Source organism: Eschrichtius robustus, chromosome 14, assembly GCF_028021215.1.
Source record: "Eschrichtius robustus isolate mEscRob2 chromosome 14, mEscRob2.pri, whole genome shotgun sequence".
NCBI lineage: Eukaryota > Metazoa > Chordata > Mammalia > Artiodactyla > Eschrichtiidae > Eschrichtius > Eschrichtius robustus.
In genome coordinates this window covers 40804920-40820081 of record NC_090837.1, presented here as the reverse complement: position 1 = coordinate 40820081, position 15162 = coordinate 40804920, and the positions used below count along the sequence as shown (strand labels likewise).

Sequence of the window (15162 nt, the reverse complement as noted above, 5' to 3'; positions counted from 1 at the left end):
GTGTTGTGTTAGTCGCTGGTGTACAGCAAAGTGATTCAGATGTGTACTGATATATTCTTTTTCATATTCTTTTCCATTACGGTTTACTACAAGATACTGAATATGGTTCCCTGTGCTATACAGTAGGACCGTGTTGTTTATCTATTTTATATACTGTAGCTTGTATCTGCTAATCCCAAACTCCTAATTTATCCCTCCCCCACCCCCTTTCCCCTTTGTTGACCATAAATTTTTCTATGTCTGTGAGTCTGTTTCTCTTTTGTAAATAAGTTCCTTTGTATCATATTTTAGATTCCACATATAAGTGATACCATATGGTATTTGTCTTTCTCTTTCCAACTTACTTCACTTAGTATGATAATCTCTAGGTCCATCCGTGTTGCTGCAAATGGCATTATTTCATTCTTTTTTATGGCTGAGTAGTATTCCATTGAAAAAAAAATATATGTGTGTGTGTGTATATATATATATATATATATACCACATCTTCTTTATCCATACATCTGTCAATGGACATTTAGGTTCCTCCCATGTCCTGGCTATTGTAAATAATGCTGTTAGGAACATTGGGGTGCATGTATCTTTTCAAATTAGAGTTTTCTCTGGATATATGCCCAGGAGTGGAATTGCTGGATCATATGGCAACTCTATTTTTGGTTTTTTAAGGATCCTCCATACTGTTTTCCATAGTGGCTGCATCAATTTACATTCCCACCAACAGAGTACAAGGGTTCCCTTTTCTCCACATCCTTTTCAGCATTTGTTATTTGTAGACTTTTTAATGATGGCCATTCTGACTGGTGTGAGGTGATACCTCATTATAGTTTTGATTTACATTTCTCTAATATTAATTTTTAAATGGCTATTGCTCTATTAGTAAGCTTCCTTTGCTTGGGACCATACCTCCTCATGATTTTATGGTCCCAAAGATCCTAAAACAGTAAAGGTTGATAATAAGTGCTCAATAAAATATTTTTAGAGAAAGTAAGATCATAATATGGAAGCATACATATGAATTATGACACAACTGCTGTGGCTAAAGGTCATGAAGACTCTTCCATGCCTATGCAGTAACTTTTACCATGAACTTCTTCTTTCCATTAGTCCAACTTTGTGCCCTGTTACTGGTCTCAATGGAATTTTCCTCTTCCTCATGTCTAATATCTGTGAAACATTCAGAAACTTTAGTAAAGCAACAAACCTTTCTACCAAGAAGTGCAAGAAAAATAGGGACTGAATGAACAGCTTAAACCTTCACATTATCTTTATAAGATCTCAGATTTGGAAAGGACCTACATGAATAAGCATGGTCTCTACTGTATGGGGCAGGCTTGGAGTTAAGGGACTTGCCTGAGATCTGCTCATTTAGCCAATCAAAAGAGTTGTGCCAGAAGGAAAAGCTTTCTGTTTTCCACTCTGAGTGCATGAAACCAAGTACTGCCAAAGACTATTTTTGAAAAGACCTTGCTATAAGCGAAAGCAGACATCAAAGAGGGGTATCTGAAATAGCAGGTTTCATCCCTACAACTCCCCTGGCCTCTCTGGCTATTCTATTAATGTGCGAGGACACAGCCCTTCCCCTGATGAAGAGTTCTTTGTCCAAGGCAATCTGTTTGATGATGTTACTGCCACAGTCAAGGCAGAAGGAGGCAGGAAGCATGTCACAGAGAGGCACTGGCTCTTCGTCTCTCCCTTCGCTTCTCACCACCAAGAACTTCACTCATGTTAGGATCTTCTCTTCCTCTAGCTCCTTCTGATTCGTTGTGCACAGTTCCCAGAGAGGTTAATTTTTTTCTTATCGCCCTTCTGATTCACGATGAAAAATCCCAAAGAAACTTTTGAAAGGCTGGGACATACGCTCATAAAGGTTGTGCATTTATTTTAATATCTTTGAGTCATTCTGAGTAAAAAATTTCTTTTTTTTTAGCCAGTGAGAAGCTGGCTGGAAGAATATAAAAACTATTTTAAGTTGGCTCCTATGTCATTATGTCATGTGAGGGCAAATGTCACCATAGGTTCCTGTGTCTCAAAGGGAACCAGCTATGATTTTTCTATCTTCTGGTCACTGTGGGTCACTGTGGATGGACCATCTCTAAGCGGGAAAGAATCTCCCCTCAGAACCATCTCTTACCAGGAGGACTCCTTCCGCCTTAATACAAGCGATCCATGTTCCTGGTACAATTGAAAATGGATCTGCAAAACCATTTCCGGGTACGGTGACAAAGGCCGGCTCCTTACTTGGCTGGAAGATGGTCTCTTTGCTTTGAGCAGCATCTATCAGAAATAAAAAGAATTGCTTAGGGCATTTTTCTAGGAGCCAGTGTTCTGATTTTAGATACTCAGCTTTGAACATTCAGTTGACATCTGAAAAGGTTTCAGATAGTTTACTGATCATATGAACTGATCAGATTTACTGATCTTATTTTCAACAATTGCATGAATGCATACGCCTATGTATAAAATAGACTAGAAAGATATCACTGATAAGATGTTAGCAGTGGCTATCTATGCTGGGATTGTAATTTTTAAATTTATTAAGTATATTAAGACATGTAAACTGCTTAGAAAAGTTCTTTGCACATAGTAAGTATTCAGTATGTTACATTAGATATTAAACTATTTTTTTCCTTTTTTGTTTATATGTAATTAAAAATTTTTAAATTTCTGTTGAAGAACAGGCATTCATTTTGAAATAAGAAAAAGTTTTGGTTTTCTTTTGTTTTCAGGATGCAATGTTTTCTTCTGCATTAAACAAACAGAGGACCTTCTGTAGAAGGTTCAGAAACAAAACTGTTGCATCGGAGTCCAATGGAGGCTTTTTCTTTAGAAGAAATGTTTACTCCAAATACCTGCATTCACTCTCCTGTTCTACAAACATCTACGGGGCCCACTATGTGTCAGGGCTGGAACTAGGTTCTGGGGACCAGGCAGTGAACACAGCCAGCATGGCCTTTGCTCCCTGACAGTGGGGACAGGGGAGGTGGGGCGTTGCAGACCAGAAGAAAATACGGTACAGCGTGGACAGTGGCATCTGGGAGGAGGCATAGGTTATTACGGAATAAATACACAACTGGGCTCCTGACTCAGACATGGGGGCTTAGGAAAGGTGTCCCAGAGAACAAGAAAACAAACCACAATGTATTCCAACTGTTTGAGTTAACGGAGGGCAAATTGCTGATGGCATTGTCCCCTGGGAGGCAGTGGGTCCATTAGAAAGGGTTTGGGGTCTGAAGATTGGGTCTTGTCTACAAAGACCAGCTGTGTGCTTAGAAAATTTACTACGCCTCTCAGCTGTTTCCTCCTCAACCTTCTTCGGTTTCACAAAGTTCTTATCATGTGAGGAAATGGATGCCAAAGTACTCTGTAAATGATAAAGCAAGCTTGCCAGTTCTTCCTAGTAGCTACTGTCTAATCAGCCTCCAGCCTTACAAGCTTGGCTGACACAACTGGGTACATCATTTCTTCCCCAAGTCCGACTCTGCCATGGATACTAAACAAAGGCGCTTAAATTTCCCACTTGAATTAGATTTCCATTGGCACCATTTTGTGTCCTTGTGGAATTCCCAGTAGTCTGTTCCTGGACGAGCGGAAGCCCTCACTCCTTGCAGAACAGACTTCCAGCCCTCATCTCTGACTGTGGTGAGATCTGCCCTCCAACTGGGCTCCTCGTCTGCCCCCAGGAATCCCTCACCCCTGAATGAGGTTGGCATATTCCTCCCTGGAGCTCACTTGGGCTTCATGCTTTACCACATTCATCTTAAAAATTCCTGTCCTCACCTGTTTCTCCTTGAATTACTTGGTTTGTCTGAAACAATGGGAGAACTTAGGGCAGTAGGCCAGGGGCTCTCAAGTAACACCACAAAGGTGACACCCACTTTACCTGAATGAGCTATAAATTAGCTTTGCCCTGTGGTGATATCATAACCCACAGGGTTCAGCCAAGGTACATAGGTTGTTACATTGATTTCTTTTATGACAGTTAATAACAAATTTAACAGCAAAATTTAAATACTCAGAGCATTTAGAGATTGAAAAGGTACAAAGGACAGGGCATCTGTGTCCCAATCAGACTACATCCCAGGCTTCGTGTTTTCTAAAGAGATCAATTTTGTGAAAATTAGAGAACATGTTTCACTAATTAATCGCTTCTTTATCCAAAAGAGGCTTGAAAATTTACCCACCTGCCTTAGCCCAGGATGGATAAATAGTTACACGGCCAGATACTGCTTCAGCTCCAGGGTTGATATATCTCAGAACAACCCGAAACAAGGAGAGACTTGACTTCCCCACATTCAACACGATCCTTACGTCATTCTGAAAAATACCCAAAACCCATTAAGTATAGAAGAGACAACTGGTTAAAAGAAATGCTAGCCAAACAGTGATGGCATTCCAGTTTCACTACTGAGCTTGTAGTGAAACCACACACACACACACACACACACACTCATATACACACACATTCACACCCACTCAACAAACACCAAGTGACAAACTCTGCAGAAGATGAACATAGGCAAGTCAGCCAATAAATTAAAATCACTTACAATTAAAGGTTCAGTGAAAACGCACTCCCTCAGCAACCGAGATCCTCTTTTGACATTTTAGTGATCAGGCAGACAGAGCGGAATGTTAGATGGATTAGTTCAGGGAAAGAAACAGTGACGGGGCAACCACCACTGGCTGGGAGAAATAAAAAGGCAGAACAGAAGGAAAAGAAAGTATGTTATTTAACACCACCAGCCCCAGAGAGAGAGCACTCCAGAGTCCACTTCACATGCGTAACATCTGAAACAACCACAGAAACCAGTGGTGGCTAAGGAGAGGTTATAAGATCCCAAAAAACACATTAGCGATGAAATCTAGATGTAACTAAAATCTGCCTGCTAAATCATATGGAATTTATCTCAGTCCCTGTCTCAGAAGAATGTGGGCTCTCTGCTGGGGACAGGGGGTCTTGCTGGTCCCCAGGTCCCGTTGCCAACACAATGCTCTGTAAGTGTTGCTGGGCCCATGATCTTGAAGGAGACACTAGACTATTTCAATTCTGAACCACAGACCACATGTCCAGATCCAGCTGTGGCCCAAGGAAAGTTAATGAAAGATGGAAATTTCTAAACCAGTAGTTCTTTAGGTCTTTCCTCCAGTTCCTTTGGTAGAAATGAAGGGGACTTTTGTTGAACAAGACATCCATGACAATAAAGACTGGCGTTGGGTAGAATCCTTTGCTCTGGGAGCAGGAGCTGCAGCTGACCCGCACTGAGGAACTCCAACTGGCCCTCTCAGTCTGACAGAATTCCTCTTTAACGGTTAGTTCCACATTGGAAAATAAAAATACAAGAATGTATTAAGGGCAGAGTAAAGTAAGTGGTGATTCCAGGGAACACCACCCAAGTCCTCTGACTAAAAATACTTACAGAAAAATCCACCATTAGAAATTCATTCCTTTGTGTTAACCAGCTATTCTTTCAAACTGCAAACACCTGTGAGAAGGTATATACCTTGACTGGGCTCTTAGTCATTCACATCCTATTATGACTCAGTGGAATGCACTGCTTTTTTCTGAATAATGAAGTAAAAGCAGAGAACTAAAGAAACTGAATTGCTGTATTTGGGGAGAAGGAGGAAACAGTGGAGTGTCTTAAGATCCCAGATACTGTTAGCGAAAGGCATCTTAGATGGGGCACTTTGCCAGGCAAGAAGCAACGTTAGAATCAATCGGGGCTCCTAGGGAACTGTGACCCCACCCCTGTTTCTCTAAGGGCTGCCTGATTTAGAAATAGCAAGCACTAGTCCTGGACCTGCTAAGGACACATACTGAGCTACCATCGTTATCAACTTGCCTCTTTTATTCTGAATTTCTCCACTGAGAAACAGCTTGAAGAGAGCAACCTCAAAGAGAAATTCTGAGGCTAAAACTACTTAATGACTATAAAGAAACGTTCAGTTATAAATGTTGTATAAGTTCTAAAGGTAAATAGACAATGTGTAAATTCCTTAATTATTCCACTGCAAAACCAAGAGAGATGGGTACGGTAGAGAAGACTGAAGGACAGGAGAAATATGGGAAAGAAAAATTAAATAGCATGACTAAAACTCCTCCTTTATCTTAGTTTCTGTTTGTATAGTAATTCAGAGTTAAAAAAGTAAAAAAAAGCATTGTTCAAAATTCAGCAACACAGGCTTTATTCAATTAAGTTAACTCATTTTTATTCTCCACAAATGGCTTTAAAGAAAAATGTCTCTCATGTTAAAATATAGCCTAATTTCGTCTGGAAAACTTCTTATAAAAAGTCTCCAGAGATAAGCGCCATCTTTCTTTAATCCCTTCATTTTCTGATTTGGTGACCAAATTAAAGCAACAATAAGCTGTGAAATCGATATATATGCTTATCAGTTAAAATCCAACCTTACCCAGCACCCCATCTACGCTCTCAAGAACAAGAGTCCTGGAATTAGTTTTGGGAGAGTTCACCTTTTGGGGGTCTCGCTGAGAGGGCTGTGGGCAAGTGTATGCGCTGCTTTACCGGGAGGCTGCTTCCTCCTGGCTGCTCACCTGTACCAAGGTCATCTGAGCATACCCTCTCCAGCTGAACTCAGGAAACTCCAGGGGATCAAATCCAAACCGAAGCGCTCTTCCACTGGGTGTAGTGCCATCTTCAATCTCATACCTCATATGATGCAAATCCGGGAAATAGTAGTTGTTTTCAGGTCTTTTATAAATAAAATGTAAATGTGGATACAGAAAGTGAGGTTCGTTGATAATCTGGATATCCTTTAATCCCAATAGCTATCACTGAGAGAACTCCCACCAAATTGACAGAGCACATTAAATAAGGACAAATTGAGGGGGGAGCTGCTTTTTCTCTAAATTATTGCTTTCGCTCATGTAAACATTCACAGAAAACACCCAACACTACTTGTACCAAGCAGTCAAATGAGAAAAGCATTGAGAACAGCCCATAGTGGTAGCACCCTTTAAAATGTTTTAAATGGTTGTCAACGATTTAGCAAAGTCAAATTGGGCTATTTACCATAAATTCATTCATTTATACTCATATTCACTGATTACACAAATATTAATATCTTTGCCAGGCACTGTTGCTAAGCACTGCAGATATCATAGTGAACACGACATAAAATACTTCGTATGCCAAGTTTACAAGTTAGATACATTTTCTCTACATATACATATATATTTTGATCATTAGAATGACTTTTCTATGTCTTGTTTTCTCTTAAACTATATGCCTATAAATGGATTCCTTTCAAGAGTCTGATAATGGTGGTCACAGAGAGGGATCAAAAATATTCTATTGCTTGTGTGACATTTTATATTCAAACTACTTGAAGTTCTTCAAAATGGCGTATTTTGACAATCCAGTCCCAAGCTAATAACTGTTAGTGGATTTAAAGCCATAAAGACCAATTAGTCAAGGGAAATAAAAGGGCATGCTCCTATATTGCAAGTCGAATTAGGAATGCTTACAACTTATGAAGGTAATTTATGAATGTAATTTATGGAGGTAATTTATGAAGATCCCTAAAAATGTTCATTCCCATTGACATAGAAATTCTACTTCAGGGAATATATTCTAAAGAATGATTTTATAGGGTCAAAAATTAACATAGGGCTTCCCTGGTGGCGCAGTGGTTAAGAATCCACCTGCCAATGCAGGGACATGGGTTTGAGCCCTGGTCTGGGAAGATCCCACATGCCATGGAGCAACTAAGCCCGTCGCCACAACTACTGAGCCCGTGTGCCCCAACTACTGAAGCCCACGTGCCTAGAGCCCGTGCTCCACTACAAGAGAAGCCACCGCAATGAGAAGCCCGTGCACCGCAACGAAGACAACAGCAACTAGAGAAAAGTCCACGCGCAGCAAAGAAAACCCAACGCAGCCAAAAATAAATTAAAAAAAAAAAAAAATTAACATAAAAGAATGTCTACAACAGTGAAAACTTGGAAACAAAATATATGTACAATTATGAAATAAAGAAATTATTAAATATTATGTAACCATTAAATATTTTGAACACTACTTAATTACAATGGAAAATGTTCATGATATCATGTGAAAAAATTGATATAAATTATATGATAAAATACAATACTAATTTTTATTCATAGAAAAAGCCTAGAAAATATACAAAAAATTTTAAAAGGGGTTATCTCTGGGCGGCAGAATGAAGATTTTCCTTTGCCTTTTTACTTTTAGGTACTTATTAAAATTTTACAATGTAACACATATTACGTTATCACAAAAACTATTTAGAAAACAAAGTGAATGTGAATGCTTTCTAAACTTGTAAGAAAAACTAAAAATACACAAATAATACCATAAACAAACATTTGGAGGAATTTAGGACAAAAAGACGCAAAATTTATCAACCTGGAAAAAGGTGCTGTGGCATCTATGTTGTTGGTGTGCTATCCTTTTATTTCATTTATCATTTACTACTAAATCAAAGGATAATCTAAATTCCATATATATATGTATTGGCTGTAATGTCAATATTTTGGCCTCAGGGTGGGTAATTTATTCTGATGCATTATTTCAACCCTCAAATTAGCCAATCACCTACATAGCTGGAAGGAGAAAAAACTCATGCTGATTCAGTAGGGGGAAAGCTCACTTTATCAAGAGGAAGGTGGGAAGAGGTAAAACATGGGTTGAAAATGTTTCTGAGCCAATTTATGAAGTTCCTCTGGTCTATGGTGAACCTCGCTCATCTGCAGGAAAACAAAACTACAGACGTGCCTTTCTTCACATACATTTTACTATGAGGCCCCTTTTACTGTCATTTAGAAACAATGGAAGAAAGCACAGCTGAGCTGCTCTGATCCTGAGAATTCAAATGTTGGAAACATGGAGGAAAAGGAGAGAAGCGTCATTCTAAGTACTGGGTTGGCCAAAAAGTTCGTTCATGTTTTTCTGTAACATCTTACAGAAAAATCCAAACGAACTTTCTGGCCAACCCAATACATACGGTTCGCCTTGATTGCATTAAAGATCTCTTTATTAACCTGTTGACAATGCAGAAGTAGTGAAGGTACTTGAGATTCACAAGTTGCATTTCACAAGAGTTTCAGTGTATGATTAAAAGTCAGAGGGTTTCCCTGGTGGCTCAGTGGTTAAGAATCCGCCTGCCAATGCAGGGGACATGGGTTCGAGCCCTGGTCCAGGAAGATCCCACATGCCGTGGAGCAACTAAGCCTGTGTGCCACAACTACTGAAGCCCACGTGCCTAGAGCCCGTGCTCTGCAACAAGAGAAGCCACCTCAGTGAGAAGCCCATGCACCGCAACGAAGACCCAACGCAGCCAAAAATAAATAAATATTATTTTTTTTAAAAAGTCAGAATATTAAAAATTTTCTTCCTTCCACTAATGGACAATTACGGATGGATCATGGTTTCAGATAAATATAGAAACTGCTAAACAGGCAGGACAGAGGCAGCGTGCTCCATACCTGCTATAGCCCCTCTGGGACTTCAGTCTCCACTTGGCTGCCTTGCTCCCGTTCATTTTGATTTGCTTCTGCATGAGATGAGGGACTTCCTCCCACTTCTAAAGTTGTCTTAACCCCCACCCCCACAGTCACGGATCCCGAGGGAGAAGCAGGAGCTGCATCTGCTGGGCTCCTCCAGGCTGTGACTTCCACGTGGAGGTTCAGCTGTGGGAACCCACCTCGTGCATCCAGCCCAAGTCTCGCCCACTTGGCTTTTTGCATCTCTGGGAACTTTCCAGTGAGGCCACTCTGTGATCTACAAAGTGGAACCGTTTTTAGGGCAACTTTACCTCCTGTTTTAATTGGCCTCAGTGACAAGTGTCCAGATGGCAAATGACAGTACAGCTTCACTGGCCCTCTCACCTGGGGACCGCTTCTCTCTGCCCCAGAACTGCCGGCACAGACAGGACTCTGAGAGAGCCTTCATGACGTCAGTATGGAGGGAACCTCCGTGAAGACTCACCGCTGGCAGGTCTTCCCCATGACGTGCTCTCGGCACCGGCAGACTCCGGAGGGCCCGCTGCACACAGGGGTGACGGCTCCACCGATGTCACACTGACACCCTGAGAGTCGGGAAACAGCAGTGGTCACCCATCAAAGCATCTCCATGCCGGAGGCTTCCCCTCCCTCTATGAGAAGTGGAAATCAGGAAGCCCCGGGTTGCAGGGCTGCGCCTTCTTTCCCTTGCCACACCTCACATCTGGCAGGTGTTTGAAATATGTAAGAACCTCCCAAAGTAAGACAGCAAGTCCCCCCAAGAGTCCACGTGAAAGTTGGAGGTGCATTTGTAGGCCAGTTCCAACACTGTTGTCCCATGTAAGGCGACTGCAGCCCAGGAGCTAAACACGATTTCACAGCATAGTGCTACTGTAAACAGTGGGTGCTAAGGAGAGGCTGCTTGAAAGATACCAGAGTAGCCTTGTGGGGCTCCTGCAACTTCATTATTTAACACAATATTATCACACAATATTATTGTGTGAGCTTTTTTAATATTTCAAAATTTATCTTTAAAATCTCTAAGTCTTGATGTTATTTACATCTCCCCTATGGGTCCCCCGCATCCCAATTATGATTTTTTTATAATTAAACCAACAGTGTGCTGGTAGAAGAAAAGTGGAAACAGCCCTGTTTGCAATTTACTTCTAGTTTTAAGGCAATGTTTGGCCAATTTCCCTGGACAGATCTTTTCAGTCCCATCCCATCAGAAAGTCTGCAAGAAGACAGTGAACTCAGAAGCAAGGTTACTCTGCCAGTCTTTGCCCATCTTTTGTCCTTTTGCCTTACTCAGGACCCCCTGGAAGGATTTACCTTGACACCCAAAGTAACTGCTCTTTTCCAAAGCAAAATATCCATCTTCGCATGTGTCACAGGAATCACCACCGACGTGGGACTTACAGTGACAGTCACCATCTAACTGCAGAACAATGAGCGGATGACAAAATTTGGTGAGATTACAGAATTTGCTAATCTTCAAGATTTCAAACTGGCTCATTGTGTCATTTGAAGCAGGGTAGCCGGGATCTGAAAACTTCCATGAAGATGGCACTAACACCCTCCTGCAGAAACCCCACAATTAACTGCTAGTATATTCTACCGGCATCCCAGGAAAAATAGGCCCACATTACCTGCCCGCACTCTCCAATTCCGCTCATGGTTCCCGCCACATGGCATTGGCATTCTGGGAAGATAAGAGAGCATCCTTGGACCAAGGTTACAAAAAAGGACAGTTCCGGCTCTGGGAACAGGACACACCAGCAATACTACAATCACTTTCTAGCATGCTTCAGCAGAACTCTACTTTGCAGCAGTCAGGCATAAAACTGAATTACTTTCTGGGGTCAGCAGAACCCAGCAGCCAGATCAATACCATCTACCTACAAGGAGTACTGGTTTGTTTATGACCACTCATAAAAGACAAAAGCTACAACATCATGGGATTTTTAAATGATTCTAATGTCAAGGTCATTATTGATATGCTTACATGAAAATATACCCTATTAAAAGATATTCACTCCACTTAGCCATCTGAAGCTTGGTGTTTCCAAGTTCCTATACTGGCTTCAATCTAAGCATAAAATGAAAATAAAATTAAACCGGGAAGTGTAGATTATAAAAACAAGGCGGAAAAACCATTTATCAAGCAGCTGCTTTCTCAAACAACATGATACATATGGAAACAGGATATAAATCCCTTGCTGAGATTTTGAAAATGACAGAAGTTCTGCCAAAAGTGGGGGAAAAAAAAATCAAGACATTTATACAGAATTTCAAACAAACTGAACAGATTAAATCAATAGCTCTTTTGTGAGTTGAGTCACTGAGGTAAAGAAAATCAAGAGGAAATTACAATACAGTAAAATATTGTTCATAGGAAACCTCACCTGAACATCCACTGGGGTTTTCTTTGGCCAGATTCCAATATAATGGTTTGCAGATGCTACAAGTAGGACTTTCAACATGAAGCTTGCATCGGCAATGCCCCTTTAAAAGAAAATCAAACTAATGCTTGACATCTCAGAATTAAGAGGTTTCCAAACAAGTGTTCTGAACAAAGCTTGTCACAGAAATATATTTTGGTCACGAAATGTAAATTAAGTGTATCCAGGAGGAATAAAAGTACTGGGTTGATTTCAACAGTCTGCTAATTGATTTTGTTTTATTATTTATTTATTTGTTATACACATAAGCCATATACGTGGTTAAAGCAAAACTGGAAAATTCAGAAAAAGAAAAAAAATTTTAACGACTCATTTATAACATTGTCATTATTTGTTGATTCTGTTACAGCATGGACTATAAATCTTAATGGAAAATATCTGAATATTTAACATGCTGAGAGGTAGTAGAAAATTATGTTTATCTGCAAGTGTGTCTATAATATGCCAGAGTCACTGCCTTGCTTAAACATCTTGAAGCCCCATAGTGAAAAGGCAAAATGTCTCTCCCCTTTCCCTCCAGGGCCGGGAGTTCCAGCTTCTCCAAGCTCTGAGGCCAAGAAGACAGATAATTTCTAAAGTGCTTAGAAAATGAATCAGAATGCCATGGTATTGTGCTTGGAGTAATAGCAAATAAATTGCAATTACTTTGTACACAGCTTAATTAAATGTGTACTGGCCTCTGATTTTCTTAATTTTAATTATGTATGGCCGGCTTATGTGCAGGTTTCCAGGGTGGCAACGCCCTCAGAGTAATGCTAGGACTTTACAATTCAAAGTTTAAATAAACCGTATTCTTTTGTTTTGGGCAGAAAATCACAATATCACATATGCACTTTGAAAAAGAGCAATGGTCTCTTCAAGCTATTTGGCCTCAGGTCTTATTTTAATTTACTTTTAATTTCAGGAAGCTCCCAAATGTGTCGGTCTCAAATAAGTATCAGAACAATAGTTAGAATCGCCACCCTTTTACAATCCTCTACTTACCAAACTGGAGTCCAGGGTTCCGGCTGGGTCACAGACACTGCTGGAGCCTGTATATGATTTAGAAGGGGTTTAAATGTCTGGGGTTTTAACGTTTGTTTGTCCCTTTGTTTTGATGTTTTGAGGGTTTTTTTGGTTTTATTTTTGTTTTTTAAGTTTTACTTGTTTTTAAAACTGCTACATCTACATTTGTATTTTTTGATAGATGGGTGGCAAGGACTTTGCATGTAATTCAGAAGAAGACACCTTGAACAATCTTCATGGTCCTTAATCCCCAAATCACCCCTTTGGCCACTGAACAACTCTCTTCCCTGCCTGCTACTAAAAAGTTCACTTCCAACTGATAACAAAGGAGACTGGGGAAAGGAGTCTTTAATTTTGAACATCGTTAGGGTTGTCCAGAAGAGGGCAGTATTGTACCAAGAGATTTTTTAATTGTCCAATTAGATGTTACAGAATTTGTAAGTATATTTTTTAGTGACTCAAGACAATTCTTTAACTATCACAGCCCCCTTGTTCTCCACCTGTATTAAAATTATTTCTAAAATCAATTAATTTGCTTTCTTGCCTTTGTCAATATAGTATCACAAACCCAATGTAATAATCTCTTTTCAACAAATTAGGGTCTTGCAGTGTCTCAGCATTACTATCACACGGCATTAAAAATGAAGAGGGAACTCCCTGGCGGTCAAGTGGTTAGGACTCGGCATTCTCACTGCCGAAGGCCTGGGTTCAATCCCTGGTTGGGGAACTAACATCCCACAAGCTGTGAGGCCAAAATAATAAATAAATAAATAATAAAAATGAAGAGAGTTTGGGTAAGCCTGCTCTGAGCCTTCTTTTTCAAATAATTTAAATAAACCCATAAATGATCTTGTTTTCTTACATGTTGCTCCCTAGACTTTTTGCCTTATTGTCTCCTCTCTTTGTTTCAACTTCCCCCTTGATGATATTCTCTCTCTGTCTCTTCCATTTTTTTCTTTTTACAAATTTATTTATTTATTTTTGGCTGAGTTAGGTCTTCGTTGCTGCATGCGGGCTTTCTCTAGTTGCGGCGAGTGGGGGTTACTCTTCGTTGCGGTGCACGGGCTTCTCATTGTGGTGGCTTCTCTTGTTGCAGAGCGTGGGCTTTAGGCATGCGGGCTTCAGTAGTTGTGGCTCGTGGGCTCAGTTGTGGCTCACAGGCTCTAGAGCTCAGGCTCAGTAGTTGTGGCGCACGGGCTTAGTTGCTCCATGGCATGTGGGATCTTCCCGGACCAGGGCTCAAACCCCTGTCCCCTGCATTGGCAGGCAGATTCTTAACCACTGCGCCACCAGGGAAGCCCTCTGTCTCTTCCTTTTTTAATGCTCCTGAATTCTTCTGTAACAAGCCAACACAACCTTCCAGCTCCTTGTTGCTTTCCAGCCTGGCCCCACCCAGCCCTTGGCTCCTCCCCAAGCTGCCCAGCGGCCCCATCCAGCTCCAGGGAACTTGTCCTGGCTGCCCAGCCCCTCTGCCCACTGCTTAGCACTTCCTTCCACTCCCGACCCCGAGGAGGTGAGGACACCCAGCCTGGGACAGCCTCCCTCTCCAGGGACCTCCAGGCCTTCTCCCAAGTGAGCAGTCCCCTCTGACTGCTGGCTACTGTTGCCACCGGCAAGAAAGCCTGGTCTCTTGAGGATTCTGGTCAGCGAGGTTCTGGGGAATCAAGTTGGAGCTGCAGCCCTGTCTTCAGATGGTTCCGCGTGCCAGGCTCCAAGCGCCATCAGGAGCAGGAAGGGGTCTGAGAAAACCACAGTCTCCTGACGCAAAGTCTGGGTCAGCCTTTCACAAACACCCACTTCTCAACAGAGAAAGGGTCTCTGAAAGCAGCAGTCAGGAGCTACTTGCCACTGGGGCCTGCACACTCCGGGGGCACAAGGAGATTCCTGGGCATCTTTGGTCTGTGCCCTGAGTCACCGAGCCCGGCACACTCTCATCTCTCGTATCATTGCAGGCATGAGGACCGACCCAGGACAGTGTTTCAATCCTTGGCTCACTCTTTCCAAACTGAATAGACTCTGGTCCACCCCACTCCCTGGCCCCTCACACCTGGGCTGATGTGTGATGACACTATCCCCCAGGAGGCCAGTGGCAGGCAAGAGAAGAGGGGAGCAGAACCCCAGCAAAGCCCTGCTCTGCCTGCCTGCAGGGGGACCTGTGAGAACACCTGCAGGAAATTACGGGGCAGCCACATCGGTGCCGCCACCCAG

General features: G+C 41.6%; 1 protein-coding gene across 3 annotated transcripts in view; it reads right to left on the bottom strand.

Annotated features, from left to right (window-relative positions):
- The window catches only part of LAMA3 (laminin subunit alpha 3), a 244295-nt gene that overhangs the window by 120707 nt on the left and 108426 nt on the right, over positions 1–15162 (bottom strand). For all 3 annotated transcript variants that reach the window (XM_068563501.1, XM_068563499.1, XM_068563500.1), the window contains 8 exons: positions 12934–12980; positions 11893–11992; positions 11137–11189; positions 10820–10925; positions 9975–10074; positions 6557–6713; positions 4182–4314; positions 2132–2274 (listed from right to left, as the gene is read on the bottom strand). In XM_068563501.1, the coding sequence (XP_068419602.1) occupies positions 2132–2274; positions 4182–4314; positions 6557–6713; positions 9975–10074; positions 10820–10925; positions 11137–11189; positions 11893–11992; positions 12934–12980 (839 nt within the window). The remainder of the gene's footprint in view (positions 1–2131; positions 2275–4181; positions 4315–6556; positions 6714–9974; positions 10075–10819; positions 10926–11136; positions 11190–11892; positions 11993–12933; positions 12981–15162) is intronic.